Here is a 17258-nt window from a genome sequence, read left to right as displayed (position 1 = left end):
GAAGTTTCCAGCAAGGTTTATTCTGCACTTCTTGCTTTGCCACAACTCCTGGTTTTGTGGGATTTATTTTCCACCTCCCCACATCTGCTCAAGCTGTGTTCCTGTACCACTTCCAGCAGGCAGACAGGGAAACCTCTGCTCTGGAAGGTGACAGAATCCCAGAATAATTGGGATTGGAAGGGACCTCTGGAGATGATCCAGTCCAACCCCCTGCTCAGGCAGGGTCACCAGGAGCAGGGGACACAGGGAAGTGTCCAGGTGGCTTTGGGATGTCTCCAGAAAGGGAGACTCCATCACCTCCCTGAGCAGCTGCCCCAGGGCTCTGCCACCTCCATGGGAGGAAATTCCTCCTCGTGTGGAGATGGAATTTTCTGGGGTTTAGTTTCTGGCCACGGCTCCTTGTGCTGTCACTGGGCACCACTGGGAAGTCTGGCACCGTCCTCTGGCACCCCTTGGAGATATTTCCATGGATTGATGAGCAAAATTCCTGCACAAAACCGTTCTTTGTTTGAGCACCCTCTGTGATCTTGCCTGATCCATACATGCCAGGCTCCATGGTGAAAACAAGGAAGTGTTTTCCCAGCAGTGACATTCCCATCCTTCAGCACCAAGTGAAACCCACCCTGCACGTGGATCCCTTCACATCCATTTATACCTGGCAGGGTGGGCAGGCTGAGCTTCCCAGAGCAGCTGTGGCTGCCCCTGCATCCCTGGAATTATCCAAGGCCAGGCTGGACACTGGGGCTGGAGCAGCCTGGGACAGTGGGAGGTGTCCCTGCCATGGCAGGGGTGGCACTGGGTGGGCTCTGAGGTCCCTCCCAACCCAACCCATCCTGGGGTTCTGGGATTAAATCAGCAGAGCCTTCCTGGGCACAAAGAAATGCATAAAATTGGAAGAGATTGGAAGAACAAAGAAAGCCTTGTACTCTCTGCAGATTCATTTACTGCTGTTAAATAAAGCCCTTATTTTTGTTCATTTCCTCCATTTCGTGAAATTTCAGGATGCTCTTTGTGTTTGATATATTTTCACTGAAATTCAGGGAAATGAAGGAGTGTCGCTGCCCCTGGATCCCTGGAATTGGACACTGGGGCTTGGAGCAGCCTGGGACAGTGAGAGCTGTCCCTGCCATGGCACTGGATGGGATTTAATGTCCCTCCCAACCCAAACCATGCCATGATTCCACAGCTCCCCCTGACAGGAATCCCCAAGAACATGAAATGGGAACAACTGCACACCATGCAGCAGTGGGGAAATGAATTATTCCCTGCTCACAGTACCTGGGAAAGGATGGCTTCTCCTCCACTGCTCCCGTGGGTGAGGTGCACAATCACCGCGTCCTTCTCAGCATTATTCAATCGACTCAGCACCTTCACCCTGCTGGCATCTCCCTTTGTCCCCTCCTCAAAAACACAGCCACTGACCAGGAGGTTCAGCTTCACCTCAGGGCTGTCCTTTGTGGAGACCAGCAGCTCGTGCACAGCCCTCCTCAGTTTGTTCCTGTGCTTTATCTGCACGCCCCCGAAGGTGAAGGACGAGGAAAACCCAAGAATCTTCCCCCCTTTGGACAAAAATGTCATGAAGTGCCTGTGGCTGCCCTCGGGGATGGGCTCCTCTGTGGCAATGACCAGCAGCAGGGCGTTGTCACTCCAGGGATCCCTGAGCACCTGCTCCTGGTGAAGCTGGTAGATTGTGTAGCTCTCAGCATCCACACATTCCCTGAGGACCGACTTCACCTGCTCAAACCTGGCCTTGGCAGCCTCAGAGCCCAGGTAAATCAAGATATTCGGGGGTTTCCCAGGCAGGTTCATTCTCCTCATTCCTTTTTCCAGACACTCGTCCTCCTTCTCCTCTGTTGTGCTGCTGCAGTGGTCGGGGAGCTCTGGAATGTTCTCTGCAGAGGCGGATTTCACTGCCTCAATGGTGCTGATCTCAAGCTGCAGGCACTCGTGGCAGCTGGAAAGGTGCAAGGGGTCGTTTTCCCCAGCTCCTGTCTCCTCGTGCTCCCTCTCTGCTTCCAGCTCGGATTTCTCCTCCTCACCTCGTGCTAATGCTGATTTCTCAGGAGTTACTGCATCCATGTCTGCGCTTTCCTCCTTCGCTGGTGGTGCCTCCTGTGCCAGCTCCTTCAGAGCAGACTCCTCCAGATGGACAGCTGGAAAAAGTAAAGGACACAAAAAAAGGGTTGGAATAATGAGATTTAAAGGGTTATGATAAATACCATTAACAGCAGAATTTCATTTCACTACAGATGCTCTGTAACAGCAAGAATTTCACTTATTTGACACAACAAATCCTGTTTCCCCCCAGAACAACAGAGATTTGCACTCATAACAGACAAAACAAAGAGAAGAAAATACCTCTGGAAAAATACTGCTCTTCTAAGGAGGGCAGGGTTTAAAATCACTGCTGTTTTGAAATAAACTGTTTTGAAATAAGCTAATAAAGCGATGGTGTTGGGTAAGAGAGAGATCGAACAAGTCCCCTGCACTGCTGAAGGCTGCAGATAAAGGTTTGGCACAAGAAAAGGGAGTAAAAAGATATTTGAACTGATTGCAGTCTGCAGAAAGGAAGAGAGATCAACCCACAAAACAAGATTGGGGAGCTAAGAGTCCAAGGGAAAACAAGAAAATCAGAAGAACTGTTAAAATTTTCCCCTGAAAATGATAGAAATGCAAAGATAATTCACAGCAAATACAAGTGAGAAGAGCTAAGATGATTATTGCCAGCATGAAATGAGCAGAGCAAAGAGGAGAGAGAAAATACTCTTCACAAGGGAGGGTTTCTTCAGCTGCTGAGCCATGAAAATACTTCAAGGCAAAACCTGAAAATTTTCACTGAATCCTTCTCCACTCGCACAAAACCAAATAAATTCATTTTGCTTTTAATCGAGGGAGACAATTGATGAACAAAATTTTGTTGCACTCCCTTTCCTTATGAAACTACATCCCCTTTGGAGCAGAAACATGAAGCAAGATTTTTTTTTTTTTATATCCCAAGGGAATTTCACATCTTCCAACCTCTGTAATTCCATCTAGAGCCTCCCCCAGCCTGTTCTGGAGCAGCTCCCACACAGCACTGGAAGCTAAAGGAGGCAGAAAACATTTTAAAAAGGGAGTGACTGGGACACTCTCAGCTTCCATCCTTCCTTGGGGGAATATTTATGCAGAACAGCTCCAAGAGAGGCAGAATTTCCCCTCAGATTCTTTTGGGGAGGATATTCCTGTCCTCCTGCACTTCAGCTAAATGCTGATTTTGTCATTCCTTCATTTCTGCCAGTGCGCTGTGATCTACATGAAAAACCAGCAAAGCAAATAAAAACCCCACAAACAAAGAAAATGACCAACCAAATTCTCAATCTGTGTTCAGGTTTGGACACGCTTTTATTTCAAATATGAAAAGAAAGAGAACATTTGCTTTAAAACTTCCAGTTTTGTGGGGTTTGGGGTGGTTTTTTAAATAGATTTGTTAATCTAATAGACAAGACTTAAAAGAAAGTATTTTCTACTTTCAGGTTTGGAGCATCCTGGGATAGTGGAAGCCCACAGGGAGTAGGGATGGATGATTTTTAATGTTCCTTCCAACCCAAACCATTCCACCAAAAATTAAAACAGAGCTACACAGGGATCAACTGCCTGGAATCCCAGCAGGAAGGAAAGTCTACCAAAAGAAATGCAAATTTTTCAGGTAGGTATAAGAACTCTGTGCAAAGTCCTAAACCAACCATAAATCAAATATGCTGTGCTATAAAAAATGATCAGGAGGGTACTTACAAACAATCCTGTGTGGCACCATCCCGTTATCCATCTGCAGCCTGTCTTCCAGGAAGGCTATTCCAAGGCTACTGAAATTATCTACACTGGCTTCAGCAATTAACTGAAAAGGTTCACCAGGTTTATAGGCCAAGGGTGAACAAAAGTCTGACCACTTCACAATCTAGAACAGAGCATATGGACGGCTTTCAGTCGGGAGAGGTTATGGAAAAATCCCCAAGTAGCAACAATATTGTGAGTTTGCAAGAGGAACTGCAGGAAAATTGGATAAAACCCAAAAAATCTGCTTTGGGCTGCTTTAGGCAGCAAAGATTGAGGCCTGATGGACGAGAACAACACCCACACCAAGTGTTGGGAGCAAACTGGGAATCATTCCCAAAGACTGAGGCTCTAAAAGCTCCCAGCAACAAAATGGCAGCAGAGCATTGTCATGTTCTGTAAGAAAAATTCTATTTGGGTTTCTTTCCTTCAGCACAAGCAAGAATGCTGATAAAAAGAACCAAAAGAAACTACAGGGGTTTAATAAAAAATAACAGAAGCGTTAATTAAACCCTGAGGGTTCAAGATGTTTGTCTATATGAAAAATTCCTTTCTCCAGGAAAGGAATATTGCACAAGTAGGAGACACACCTGGATACACAAACCAGCTGTTCTCCCATGAAGGAATTGTTAGAGACAAGGAAGCAGCACCTGCCTTCATGACCTAAGAAAAATCAGCCTTTGCCATGGTCCAAAAGCTGGGAGACAAAAAGCAACTCCCACAAAGCTGCAGGACTTGGACACCCCTTCCATGAGGTTCACCTTCTCATCATCACACATCAGATGTAAAACTGTGAGTGAAGTAAAGAAAAGCTTATTTTGAATGCACAAACTGAGGGTGAGCTGTCACTTATTCTGCTTGTTCATAGTCAGACCATCAGCTAAATGTACCTTTTTATTTACTGCCATTAAATGGTTTCCATTTAATTGTACAACAGCCAAGAGAACCCAGCTCCAACTTTTGATTTTGTGGTATTTCCCAAGGGAACAAGAAGAAAGAACAAACAACCCTGATGCTTCTGTCTCCTTTCTAAGCCATTCTCAAAGGAGTTTCTGATTAGCACACCCAAATGAGACCCTTGACAGAAACCCAGAATGGTTTGGGGTGGAAGGGACCTTAAAGATGATCCCAGTGCCACCCCTGCCATGGCAGGGACACCTCCCACTGTCCCAGGCTGCTCCAGCCCCAGTGTCCAGCCTGGCCTTGGGCACTGCCAGGGATGCAGGGGCAGCCACAGCTGCTCTGGGCACCCTGTGCCAGGGCCTGCCCACCCTGCCAGGGAACAATTCCTGATGCCCAAGAGCCCATCCAGCCCTGCCCTCTGGCACTGGGAGCCATTCCCTGCCTCCTGTCCCTGCAGCCCTTGGCAATTGTCTCTCTGCAGCTTTCCTGGGGCTCCTTCAGGCCCTGCAAGGCCACCCTGAGCTCAGCCCAGAGCTTCTCCTGCCCAGGCTGAGCAATGCCAGCTGTGCCAGCCTTTCCTGCCAGCAGAGCTGCTCCAGCCCTCTGCTCATCCTGGAGCCTCCTCTGGGCTCTCTCCAGCAGCTCCACGTCCTCCCTGTGCTGGGAATTGCAGGCCTGGGGCAGCTCTGCAGGTGGAGCCTCAATCCAGATTTACATTTCTGGCCTTTGGATACCCAACAAGAAACCTGGCTGATCCTGATCCTCTGATCCTTGATTTTGCTCACCCCAAGTGAAACACTTCCCTTTCCAGAAGGAAAAGGGGAGCAGTGTCTGGGGCCTCACCACTCTGAACTTGGGGCTTGAGCACATCCCAGGTTCAGTGTGAGGTGCCTGTGGTGGAGGTCAGAGACTTCCAGAGCATTTAAATTTCCTTCCTTATCCAAAGAACAGGCACCGAGCAACACCCACACCTGGAAACTGGGAGGAAGATCTGTTGATGCTTTTGATCTTTCTCTTGTGGCACCAAGGAAAATCTCGGATGTAAAATGTAGTTATTGCTGCATAGTGGAAATAAAGTGAACCCACAGAAGTAACTCACAAAGTAAAGCCCTTGCCAAAACCTGTGGTGCTGAAATCCTGCTCAGGCAGCAATCCATTGCCTCCAGAGCAGAGAAAAACCCCTCAGGGAATATTTTCCAGCTGTCCTGCAACAATTGGAAACCAAAATTATGTCAGAATAAAGGATGAAAGGCCAGCTCTTAGCAAGAGAGATTATTCATAGTCCTGTTTTCTGAGTGCCTCTCATTTTCACCAGTCACTGATCACTGACAGTCCTACAAAAAAATGGCTTTTCTGGCCAGAAATTCCCCCAAAAGCAGTGTGTGCCCACAGCCCCTGGCTATGGTGACAGCCAGAGGTCCCAAAATTAAGAGCACTTTACTGTGTTCACACAGAAGAGCAATAAATAAAATAAACCAGAAGTCCTTTTCCTCTTCAGTTTTTATTTTTTTTGCCTGGACTATCACTTTTGAGCTTTCTAAATCAAATTAATTATTAATGTCCACAGAAGAATATACAATTTTCCATTCTAAAGAAAATGAAGGCAAATCCAAGATTAAAACAAAAAACAATAAACCCCAACAGAACAGATAATTAGAGCTTCAATGCAGATGTTTTTGTGAATCTTTCTGCTACAGAAAGTAAAAATAAAATAAAAATCCTCCATCTGAGCTGGCCCAGCACAAGCCAGGTGCACTCTGAGACAAGAGGGAGGGCACAGCTCATTCATGTCCAGAAGCAGAGCTCACCTGGATGGATTCCACCTCTCAAAGGCAATAAAATCATTTCCAAAGCAGTTAATGCAGGTTTTCCCCAGGAAACGTGTGCCCAGTGGAATCAGGATGAGAAGATTTGAGCAGGAAAGGTCCCACCAAGCTCTGGGTGCCTGGGAGCTCCACGAAACCAAGGCTCTCCCCTGCAGCAGCACTGCTGGATATCATTCCTGACTCCAGCCCCACATCCATGCTCTGCTCTGGAACTGGTGAAGGCACCCAAAGTCTGATTGCAGCCCCAGAGCTGGAGCTGAGCCCACTCCCAAGCTGTCCTGCCCTCAGGTAAATCTGTGTACCAAGCCCTCTGCTCCCCACGCTCGCTCCAGCAGGGGATTCCTGGATCTTCTCCTGGAAAAAGTGACCTGGACAACGCGGGATCCTCATGCAGGGAGGCAGCCAGGCCATGAGCACCTGTGGATGGGATCTCTGGAACTCCAAGGATTTGTGTGACACCCGATTCCAGGTGCCAAGGGTGACAGAGGGCCCTTAGGGACACTCAGGACAGCACCATGGCCCCAGGGGTGATCCCAGCCTGGCCCATGGGAGCTCTGCAAGCCCAGATGTTTTATTACAGCCTGCACAGACACATCCTGACCTGCACATCTGCCCTTTTCTGCAGGCAGTGAGATCCATCTCTCCTCTCCCACAGCCTTCCAGTGCCTAAGGAGGCTTAAAAATGCAGAAAAAGGATTTTCCACAAGGGCCACTGTGCCAGGCTGCTCCAGCCCCAGTGCCCAGCCTGGCCTTGGGCACTGCCAGGGATGCAGGGGCAGCCACAGCTGCTCTGGGCACCCTGTGCCAGGGCCTGCCCACCCTGCCAGGGAACAATTCCTGATGCCCAAGAGCCCATCCAGCCCTGCCCTCTGGCACTGGGAGCCATTCCCTGGCTCCTGTCCCTCTGTCCCTTGTCCCCAGTCCCTCTGCAGCTCTCCTGGAGCCCCTTCAGGCCCTGGCAGGAGCTCTGAGCTCTCCCTGGAGCCTTTTCCTCTCCAGGCTGAACAATCCCAGCCTGGCTCCAGAGCAGGGGGACAATTCCCACTCACAGCCAGAGAAAAATGCTACTGACAAGCCTCAACAAAATGTCTCTGGGTCTGCTTGAAACACAAAATAGAGCTCAATTATTAACAGCGATTCAAATGAAGCAGTATTTTATTTTTATTCCCAACAACCCTACCCATTTGTACCCCCTTCTGTGCTGACACAAAGAGAGTTTCTCACCTCCTTTGAAGAGTCAGGGCCTTTGTGCAAGCTCTCAGTGTGAGCAGAAACGCTTTCTGTCACAAAAGCGATGTGCTCTGCCGGCAGCAACTTCTCAGAGTGAACGAAGGGAGAAATGAGAAGCACACTCCACCTGTTTAAGTCATCAAGGAACTGGAAGAAATGGGCAAGGAAAAGAAGTCTGTACGGGAAGTAGCTGATTTAAGAATCGCTTTTTAAATTATGCCCAGCTTAAATTTAAATCTGACCCTTCAGCCTTACGGGAAGGGTGATGATTATTTCACATTCCCCATGAGGCAAAAAAGGGATAAGGTTCTGAACCATTAGAGAGGAACAGTAAAAGTAAAACTGGAAGTGACAGGGCAGGTTTTTAATCCAACTCCAATTGCAGCTTTCCTTTCCAGGGAGAGAGGGTGGAACACAAAACCCCAGAGCCACTGGCACTGTGACTCTCGTGGGACATTTGCCACTGGCAGCATCCCTCATCCTCCTCCCCATCCACACTGAATATTGAACCCTCACTCATCTGCACCCAAATTCCTCATTCACTATGACACTCATAAAATATAAAGAAATAATTAATTCAGAATCAGTTTTTCCATAAGCTGTTCTATTCACCACTCAGCAGACCATTGGACAAAAGTTTTCTTCATTCAATTATAAAAGATTCCCTCTTTTGCCCACACCAAGGAACAAATAAAGCTCAAAACCCAGAATCAGCAAATCAACAAACACGTTTGAGACTCCTCACAGCTTCTCAGGAAAATATGACATCAATTTTTAATTTTTACACAGTTTTTGCATTGAACTTCATTTGTCTGACATATTTTAAAAATGGCAAACATTAGAAATAACTGCTTTGCTTCTGCCACAGCAGGAGCACACACCTCCAGTGATTCCATGCAGAAGCAGGAAAGAATTCCCCTCTGGCACTGAATGTGTTCACCCCTGCACACAAATGAGAGCACAGAACATTGAGGGGCAGGTCACTGATCCAGCCACCCCTGGTGAGCACAGAAGCTGCACAAGCAAACACTGAATTCTCCCACAGGAAAGTGAACTGAGCTCAGGAAGCTTTAAAGTACCTTAAACATCCGATTTGGCTAAAGATCAAAACAAAAAAAAGCCTTTCCAGCTTGCAATTTATGACCTGCTAGTGTCTTAAGCAAGCTGCTGATCACAGTCCAAGCTACTGAGACTGGAAAGGAGCTTTGCTGGCTGCCCAGAAGCAAAAAAAAAAAATCTTAATTAACCTTTTATCTCTTCACAGATGATGCAAAGAGCTCCCCAGTGATGGAGGGCCAGAGCCCTCTCACGAGGGACCCAGGGACTCTCAAACGCTGTCACCACATATTTTAAAATAAAAGTCTTTTTAAAAAAACATCTTGAATAACAGCCCTGAGTCCGTGCCAGACCTCATGCCAAGCTGAAACTCCCCACAGGGCTGCCCAGCTCCCAATAAACACCAATAAACCCAGCAGATTATAAAATCAGTCTGCGTGAATGGCACTGCAGACAGGAAAAAATGCGCTGGCTGTGCAGGGACTGAGGAGAAGCAGTTTCAGAAATGAGCAGGAGTGGAGCAAAGAGCAGAAATCAGCTGAAATCCTCTTCACAGAACAATAATCCAGGACAACTAAGGCAGAACTCCTCTAAAAACAGCTTTGTTTTGTTGTTTTTGAGAGCTTTATTGGGATGTGAATTAAATACTTAGCTGTGAAAGATTTTGAGATTGGCACCATCGCTCTTGAGTGTGAAATAATTCATTAAATAGCAAAAAAGCCCTTGTTTTAAATAGAACCAACTCCATCAGCATTTCTAATCTTGTTTTCCCTCACTGCAAACGTTCTCTTTACCCACCGAACTTATGAAAAGCTCCTGTGCCTCCTGAAGAGCACTTACACTGACACGCTCCATAAATCCCTTCCCAGCAATGCCTGGAACAACTGGAATAATCCCCAACCACACACACACACCAACATCAGCAAAAAGCAGAGATCAAGGAGAGCCTTACCCAGACCAATGCTGGCATTTAGTGACAAATTCAGAGAAATCCAACATTTATTTAAATAATTCAGCCTAGCTGGGGGCAGTGCCAGGGGAATCCCACTTCTCATGCTGAGAGCCAAGCTCACTTTCAGTTTTGCTTCCAGCAGAGCCAAGTGGAACTGGTTCAGGCACAGGATTTTTCCACGGGCTACCACAGCCTCCCCCACCCCCTGCTCATTTGCAAAAACCCGTGATTTTCATTTTCCACCACATTTTTCTCGCTTAGAACAACATTTTGCACGGGGAGGAGACCACAGCTCTCAGGAACCAAAGGCTCCGTTCACATTCCTGGGCAGATCCAGCAGCGTTTTAAACCCCTGACACGAACCCTGAACACACAAACACAGCACATATTTTTAGACTAAAGCCTTATATGTGCTCAAAGTATGCTGCTAAAATGGAGAGAGGCTTTTCCCAGGGACGTGGAGTGACAGGACAAAGGGGAATGGCCTTAAACTGAAAGTTTAAATGGGATTTTAGGAAGAAAATCTTCCCAGTGAGGGTGGGGAGCCCTGGCACAGGGTGCCCAGAGCAGCTGTGGCTGCTGGAAGTGTCCAAGGCCAGGCTGGGCTTTGGGGCTCGGAATCCAGGATCATCTTTAAGGATTTTAAGGATCATCTTTCCAACCCGAACCATTCCGTGATTCCCTGAAATTCTCTCAAGCCCTCCCAGCCAGGCTCTCCTAGAACCACTGCTGTCCTTGCAAAGCTGCACTTAATACGTATACACGCATATAAATGAACATTTGTAGCACACAGAGCAGCATCCTTCAGCCCATCTCCTATTCCAACGAGCTCCAGCAAGCAGAGAGACCCACACCTGAACTAACATTCCTACCACAGCGACCGCCTGGGCGTTCCCCCCGTCTGTGCCAGCGCCTGGCAATTCCCTCCGCGCGTTGTTTCTCCCAATCCCAAATCCCTGCCCGAGATCAAACCACAACCCCGCGGGGCCAGGATGCGCCGCGCCGTTCCCGCGGCTCTACCTGCGCCTCTCCGGTGCAGAACACCTTTCCTCCGACTCGGAGGCAGACGCTCTCGCCGGGCTGCGGCTGCCGGGCGCAGAAGGAGAAGGAGCAGCGGGAGCGGTGCAGCCTCCGCACGGTGCTGCGGACCAGCGCGGCCGAGCGCGGCCCCCAGCGCGCCCACAGGTACAGGTAGCACAGCGTGATCAGCATGGCGGGCGCGAGGCCCCGCCCCCCGCCGCCCGCCCTGGCCAATCGCAGCGCCGCGCGTCAGGGATTGGCTGGCGCCGATTGGCTGGCGGGGCCTGGCGCGCGCGGCGCCCCGCCCCTTTCGCGCCGTCGCATCTCTGCCGTCCTCCCCTCGGCGTGAGGGGAGCGCAGCCGCCGCGGGAGCGAGAGCTGAGGGAAAAGCGCGTGAAAAGGAATAAAGATCGCTCCGAGTCGTTAAAAGTGTGTCGGGGCGTTGTCTGTTTGCAGCGGGTTAATTGTAGGCGTGCTCTGGAGGAGGAAGAGGAGGAGGAGCAGGCGAGGTCTTCTCGTTGCCGGCGCCACGAGTCGGCTTCTCTGGGAATCGCGGAATAGTTCTGGGTAGGAAGGGACTTAAACCTCATCCAGCTCCACCCCCTGCCATAGCAGGGACACCTTCCACTGTCCCAGGCTGCTCCAGCCCCAGTGTCCAACCTGGCCTTGGGCACTGCCAGGGATCCAGGGGTATCACTGTGGAGGCCTAACCAGGAAAACAGGCTGGGGACACAGATCTGGGTGCAACAACAGCAGCAGGGCAGAAGACCTGCCCCTCAGTTTATTTGCCATTATATACTTGTGGCAAGGTGACTATGGATTGGAGAAGGGTATTGCTACCTCTCTATTACATTGGCTCAGGAGGCTGTCATTCAACTTCCCTTTCTCTTGGAGAAAGAATTCATAACATTGCTAATATTTACAAAACATGGTCCTGTGTTTACAATTTACTAGTGTGAGAAACTGCACATTTCTCCTTTAATATGAACGCTCAGCAAACTAAGAAAATTCATTGCAACACCAGGGGCAGCCACAGCTGCTCCAGGAATTCCATCCCAGCCCCTCCCCACCCTCCCAGGGAAGGGATTTTTTCCCAACATCCCACTCAAACTTGTCATTTTTCAGTCTGAAGCCATTCCCTGGCTCCTGTCCCTGCAGCCCTTGGCAATTGTCTCTCTGCAGCTTTCCTGGGGCTCCTTCAGGCCCTGCAAGGCCACCCTGAGCTCAGCCCAGAGCTTCTCCTGCCCAGGCTGAGCAATGCCAGCTGTGCCAGCCTTTCCTGCCAGCAGAGCTGCTCCAGCCCTCTGCTCATCCTGGAGCCTCCTCTGGGCTCTCTCCAGCAGCTCCACGTCCTCCCTGTGCTGGGAATTGCAGGGCTGGGGCAGCTCTGCAGGGCTCTCACCTGAGGGGCTCAGGGGCAGAATTCTCCCCGCACCAGTTGTGATGGAGCCCAGGATAAATCTTGTGCTTCTCCAAAGCTAAAACCATCCAGAAGGACAACAGGAAAGGATCTCATCTTCCTCAGAAGTGACTTCACACTGTTCCTGACCTTATTCCCTGATTGATGGTGTCCTAAAGGCACAGTGTTCCAGGTACTGTGCACACACACCAAAGCCACAAATGGATACATTTAATTTCAGCCTGTTCATTGCATTCACCAAATGAGAAAGGGCTGAGAGTGCAGAACCTCCTGTGAGGGAATAAAACTGCCTGATCTGCCTGTGCTGTGCGTGCTGCAAACACAAACTGCTCCTTCAGAGTACACAACAGGCAGCAATTTATCCTTTACTCCTCCAATATAACAAAAGTTATCAGATGCTTTCTGTGTTTTACTGGGAAAGTAATCACAGCACAGCTCTGGGAAAGGAAGGTGTGGATCAGTCTGATCCTAGCAGATACTTAAGAGTGTGAGTGAAAAGAGAAGGTAAAAAAAATATGCAAAATGCAAGGCTACAAGAAAGAAGCCAACACCTACATTGACAGATGGGTGACAGTGGTTTCCTGAACAGGGCAGGAAGCCACAACCTTTTTTTATTGTTCTGAACTCAAGGTCTTCTCCTGCACTTGGAAATTTAATGCAACGGGTATTTTAAAATAACAATTTATCCCGAAGTGGATCTCTAGCAATAGCTTGCTGGCTCTGTGGATAAACAGGGAACAGATTGGCTCTGCTCTCACATTTCATGTGAAAGGAAGAGGAAATGGTTTTAAGTTGTGCCAGGGGGATGGAGATATTCAGGAAAGGTTTTTTTTTCCCTGTCAGAGTGGTCAGGCCTTGGGCTGAGCTGCCCAGGGAGGTTTGCAGTCACTGTCTGTGGGAGTGCTCAGGAGGAGTCTGGAGGTGGCCCTTGGGGACAGGGTTTGGGGGATGCTGGTGGCGCTGGGGTGGCACTGGGTGATCCTGAGGGGCTCTTCCCACCTTGGTGATTCCAGGAAATCCAAGCCAAAGGCACCTGCACATCCACCAAACATTCAGGGGGCCACAACTCACAATTCATCTGCTCCCAGGCTCAGCCCCTTGAGGGCTGTGAGGAGCCTCCAGGATGGTCCCTCCCATCCAAAGCTCAGGTTCCTGCAGAGTCAGAGGGATGAGATGGAGTTCAGGTGGGGTTTAGAGTGACAGTCTGGAGGTGGCCCCTGGGGACAGGGTTTGGGTGATGCTGGTGGCACTGGAGCCTCCTAAAGGACTCTCCCAGCCCTGAGGATTCTATGATTGTCCAGCCTGGCCTTGAACGCCTCCAGGCATGGGACATAATATTTCCACAAATAGTTTCAGTTGTAAGGCCAAATATTTTAAGGAATTCTTCATCTCAACCTTCAGAAACCCCAATCCTGCCCTACCCAGAGAGGAACAAACCTCCGGTGCTCCTCACCTGGCACCTCACACTGCTCCTTTGTGTGATTTTATCTCGGTTGCAGGAAGTCCAAACCCTTGCCTGGGCACATCAAAAGAAAGAAAACAATCTCCAGAGCAAGGAATCCACTTTCTCCGGGTTAATTCAACAGCACACGCCCTGCTGACCCCAAGCCTGTTTGTGTAACCTCCCCCAGACTGGGACGGGCTTTGCTTCAAACCCTGCCCTGCCATCGAGTGCACTCAGCTCCTCACTGAGCTGGGGTTGATTTTTGACATTCCCCTTCCTTGGAAAAGTTTATAAGTGTGAAAAAGGCATATTGTGTGGCTCTACGCAGATATTTACTATATGTGATATGCTAGGTAGAAAAGTTATGCTGTATTAACATTTGAATAATAGAGTGAATGGAGTTTTGTAATTCACATCAAGCTTTAGAAGCTATGTGTGTGTGATATTCTTTTTAGCTCAAGAAAGAGAGAAAATAACCAAGAATTCTTTGCACAGAGATAACGGTGCAGAGACTTTAAATTTTCTAGTGAAGAAGAATTTATGGCCTTTTTATCAACAAAAAAGAAAACTCTTCAAGGACCCACAGACTTACAGGTGCCTGGAAATTAACAGAAAGCTTTTGTGGCAAGAACCAGCTGAAATTACTTGTTTTAAATAAAATATGCATAGTCATGAAGAGGATCCTCAAAAGAGAGGGATTTTTCCCTAGTTTTTTGCCTTCTCTCCTAGCTAGCTTTTGTCTAGATGGGAGGAGGCCCAGCCCAGGCTGCTCCCTTTGTTCTTACTGTCCCATAAATTGTCCTACTCTAAATTGTTTAACTTTTATTATTATATGTGTATTACTAATTTTTTTATATAACCATTTTTATTTTTATTACATTTCCAAAAATCCCAAAAGCGAGTGATTGGGGTTTATTACAATGAGTAACTGAGAGGACCGAGTCAAAGCCTCACCGTGCAAGGAGTCTAAAGCAAAACCAGTCCCTGTTCCAAGCCAAGCTCCTGCCTGTGCTGGCACAGAATTCCTGCAGGGCTGTGTGAAAAAGTCATATTGTGTGGCTCTACGCAGATATTTACTATATGTAATATGCTAGGTGGAAAAGTTATACTGTATTAACATTAGAATAATATAGTGAATGTAGTTTTGTAATTAACAATAAGTTGTAGTATAATAGAAGCTGTATATGTGTGTGATATTTTTTTGCTCAAGAAGAAAAATTCCTCAGCACACAGATAACATTCACAGGGGCCCCTAAACCTTCTAGTGAAGAAGAATTTATGGCCTCTTATCCACAGAACCTAACTTTCTCAAGGACGTATACTCTCATGTGTTTTTTTTAATTAACAGAAAGCTTTTGTGACAGGAAACGGCTGAAAATTACTTGTTTTACATAAGATATGAATAGTCATAAACCGAAGGCTTAAAAAGGAAAAATTCTCTTTGTTCTGGGCCCTTCTCCTTCCTAGCCTTTGTCTGGGAGGGAGGGGGGATGGTAGTCCCGGGCTACCTTCTTTGTCTTATTGTCTCATAAATTGTCCTACTCTAAATTGTTTAACTTTTATTATTGTATGTGTATTACTAATTTTTTTATATAACCATTTTTATTTTTATTAAATTTCCAAAAATCCCAAAGCGAGTGAGTGGCATTTATTACAGCTGTAAAGCTGCTGAGGGTTTCTCGTTTTTGTCACAGTGTGACTTGGACTTCACCATGCCAGGCTTTGACTGAAACCTTCAGAATTTCAGATTGGGAAAGCATTCTGGTGTTGTTATTATTTTTATTGTTAACCCAAGGCCTTGCGTGCACCAGGAGTTTACTAAAGCAGGTTTTTTAAAATGAAACAACCACGTCAGTCTGCTGTTCTTTACAGGAGGGGGAAGGCAGCCTTGGAGCAAAGAGGGAGTGAGATCAGCCCTCAAACCTCCCACTCTGCCTTGGAGCAGCTCAGCCTCTCTCCTTTGGACTTCAAAAGAGAATTTTGAGACTGGCCTTGCTGCTTCCTTCTCCTTCTGCTCCCTGAAAGCTTTTCCGAGGATTTCCCTGGGAGGAGCTGTGCCTGCTATCACTGTCTGTGGTTTTTATTTAATATCAGATATCATTCAAAACTAGAAATGCTGTACAGGTGTCCAGGTTCCCCAATTACACCAACTTATATTGAGTAAACCATTTATTCTTGCAAATGCACAATTGCCTTCATGAGAAAAGTGCATAAAACTTATTTCTCACAACGATAAAAACCTCTTTTAATTAACACAAAATGATTAGCACAGGGCTCATCTTCCTGCAGAAGTTATTCCCAGGTAATTCCCCTGGGAACAATTCCCGTGATTTCTTGGAAACTTTTCTGATCCTGTGTTCTTCACCACATATCAAAATGAAGCACCTTGCATTAAAATTAAGTGTACTGCAAAAAGGAACCTGACTTTAATGACTTCCACAAAAATGCCAATTAAAGTTATGTGGTTGGATTGATTAGTACCATAATGTAATATTCATATTATTTTCTACATGTAATGATATTTAATTGCATTGCAGCTTCATCACCAAAGCTGCATTTTCAATAATTCTGTACTAAATTTGGTTTGCACCAAATTTAACCAATTATGAATCAATTAAAAATACAATATAATTCAATATTAAATACAATTAAACCAATAAAATTGGTTTGGCTTGCAGGGTTTTATCAAGAGATTTAATTGAGAATAACTTTGCATTTTCTGCAGTTTCAGCAGTTTAGGCTCTAGTCCTGCACTAAAATCTGTGTTAGCAGAGGAATAAATCAATTATCCTCACATCCAGATCTGATTGCAAGATCACAGATATCAATTCTTTCATACAAACTTCCCTTTCAACTCTCAAGTTAAACCAGGACCAAATAAAACTGAGCTGCTGAAATTAAATATGTAGAGGTCAGACTGTAATTTAGCAAGATATTTAATTACACTTCAGGTCACTTAAGAAGTTGGCCATTTTTCCTCAGGACCTGTGCTGTTATCTAACAAATATTTGGGATTTTTAATATTGTTCACCACGTTCTTTGTTCTGTTAATCGCACTGATTTTGGTACAAAAATGTTTAAAGGGATTTAGACTGTGCACGTAATTTTTATTTGTAATAGGGCAGTATTTATTTATTTACAGCTGTCAAAAGGTATTTAAACACGGGAGGGAGCAGATTTAGACTGAAGGTGCCCAATTCACACTGAATAATCTGTGGTGAGTAAAAGAAATTATTTTTCCTTCTCTGAGAAGAAAGTTCACTTTAGAACTTAGACTTTTTTTAGGTCTGTGGATGAGTTTTCCCAAAAGTGCATTTACAGAGTGACTCTAATAAAGAGCAAATCCTGAGAGAATAATAATAATAATAATAATAATAAAGAGAATTCTGCAAATTCCCATTCAGTAAAACAGCACCAGAAAGAGAAATTGGGTAAATCAGTGCTATATTTAATATTGAATTATACTGTATTTTGAATTAATTATTATTTGGTGCAAACCAAATTTATTACAGAATTATTGAAAATGCAACTTTGGTGATGAAGCTGCAATGCAATTAAATATAGTTACATGTAGAAAACAATGTGAATGTTACATCA

The 17258-nt window shown here is 46.6% G+C and overlaps 1 protein-coding gene across 1 annotated transcript in view; it reads right to left on the bottom strand.

Annotated features, from left to right (window-relative positions):
• HLCS (holocarboxylase synthetase) overlaps nucleotides 1-11341 on the bottom strand; it is a 115643-nt gene extending 104302 nt beyond the window's left edge. The window contains exons 1-4 of the mRNA XM_063393216.1: nucleotides 10798-11341; nucleotides 7764-7916; nucleotides 3772-3934; nucleotides 1279-2153 (exon numbers count right to left, since the gene is read on the bottom strand). Coding sequence (XP_063249286.1) covers nucleotides 1279-2153; nucleotides 3772-3934; nucleotides 7764-7916; nucleotides 10798-10989 — 1383 coding nt within the window. The 5' untranslated portion in view covers nucleotides 10990-11341. The remainder of the gene's footprint in view (nucleotides 1-1278; nucleotides 2154-3771; nucleotides 3935-7763; nucleotides 7917-10797) is intronic.
• Between the last annotated feature and the right edge of the window lie 5917 nt (nucleotides 11342-17258).

This window comes from Prinia subflava, chromosome 3 (assembly GCF_021018805.1).
Source record: "Prinia subflava isolate CZ2003 ecotype Zambia chromosome 3, Cam_Psub_1.2, whole genome shotgun sequence".
Classification (NCBI taxonomy): Eukaryota; Metazoa; Chordata; class Aves; order Passeriformes; family Cisticolidae; genus Prinia; species Prinia subflava.
This window is presented reverse-complemented; position numbering and strand designations above follow the sequence as displayed.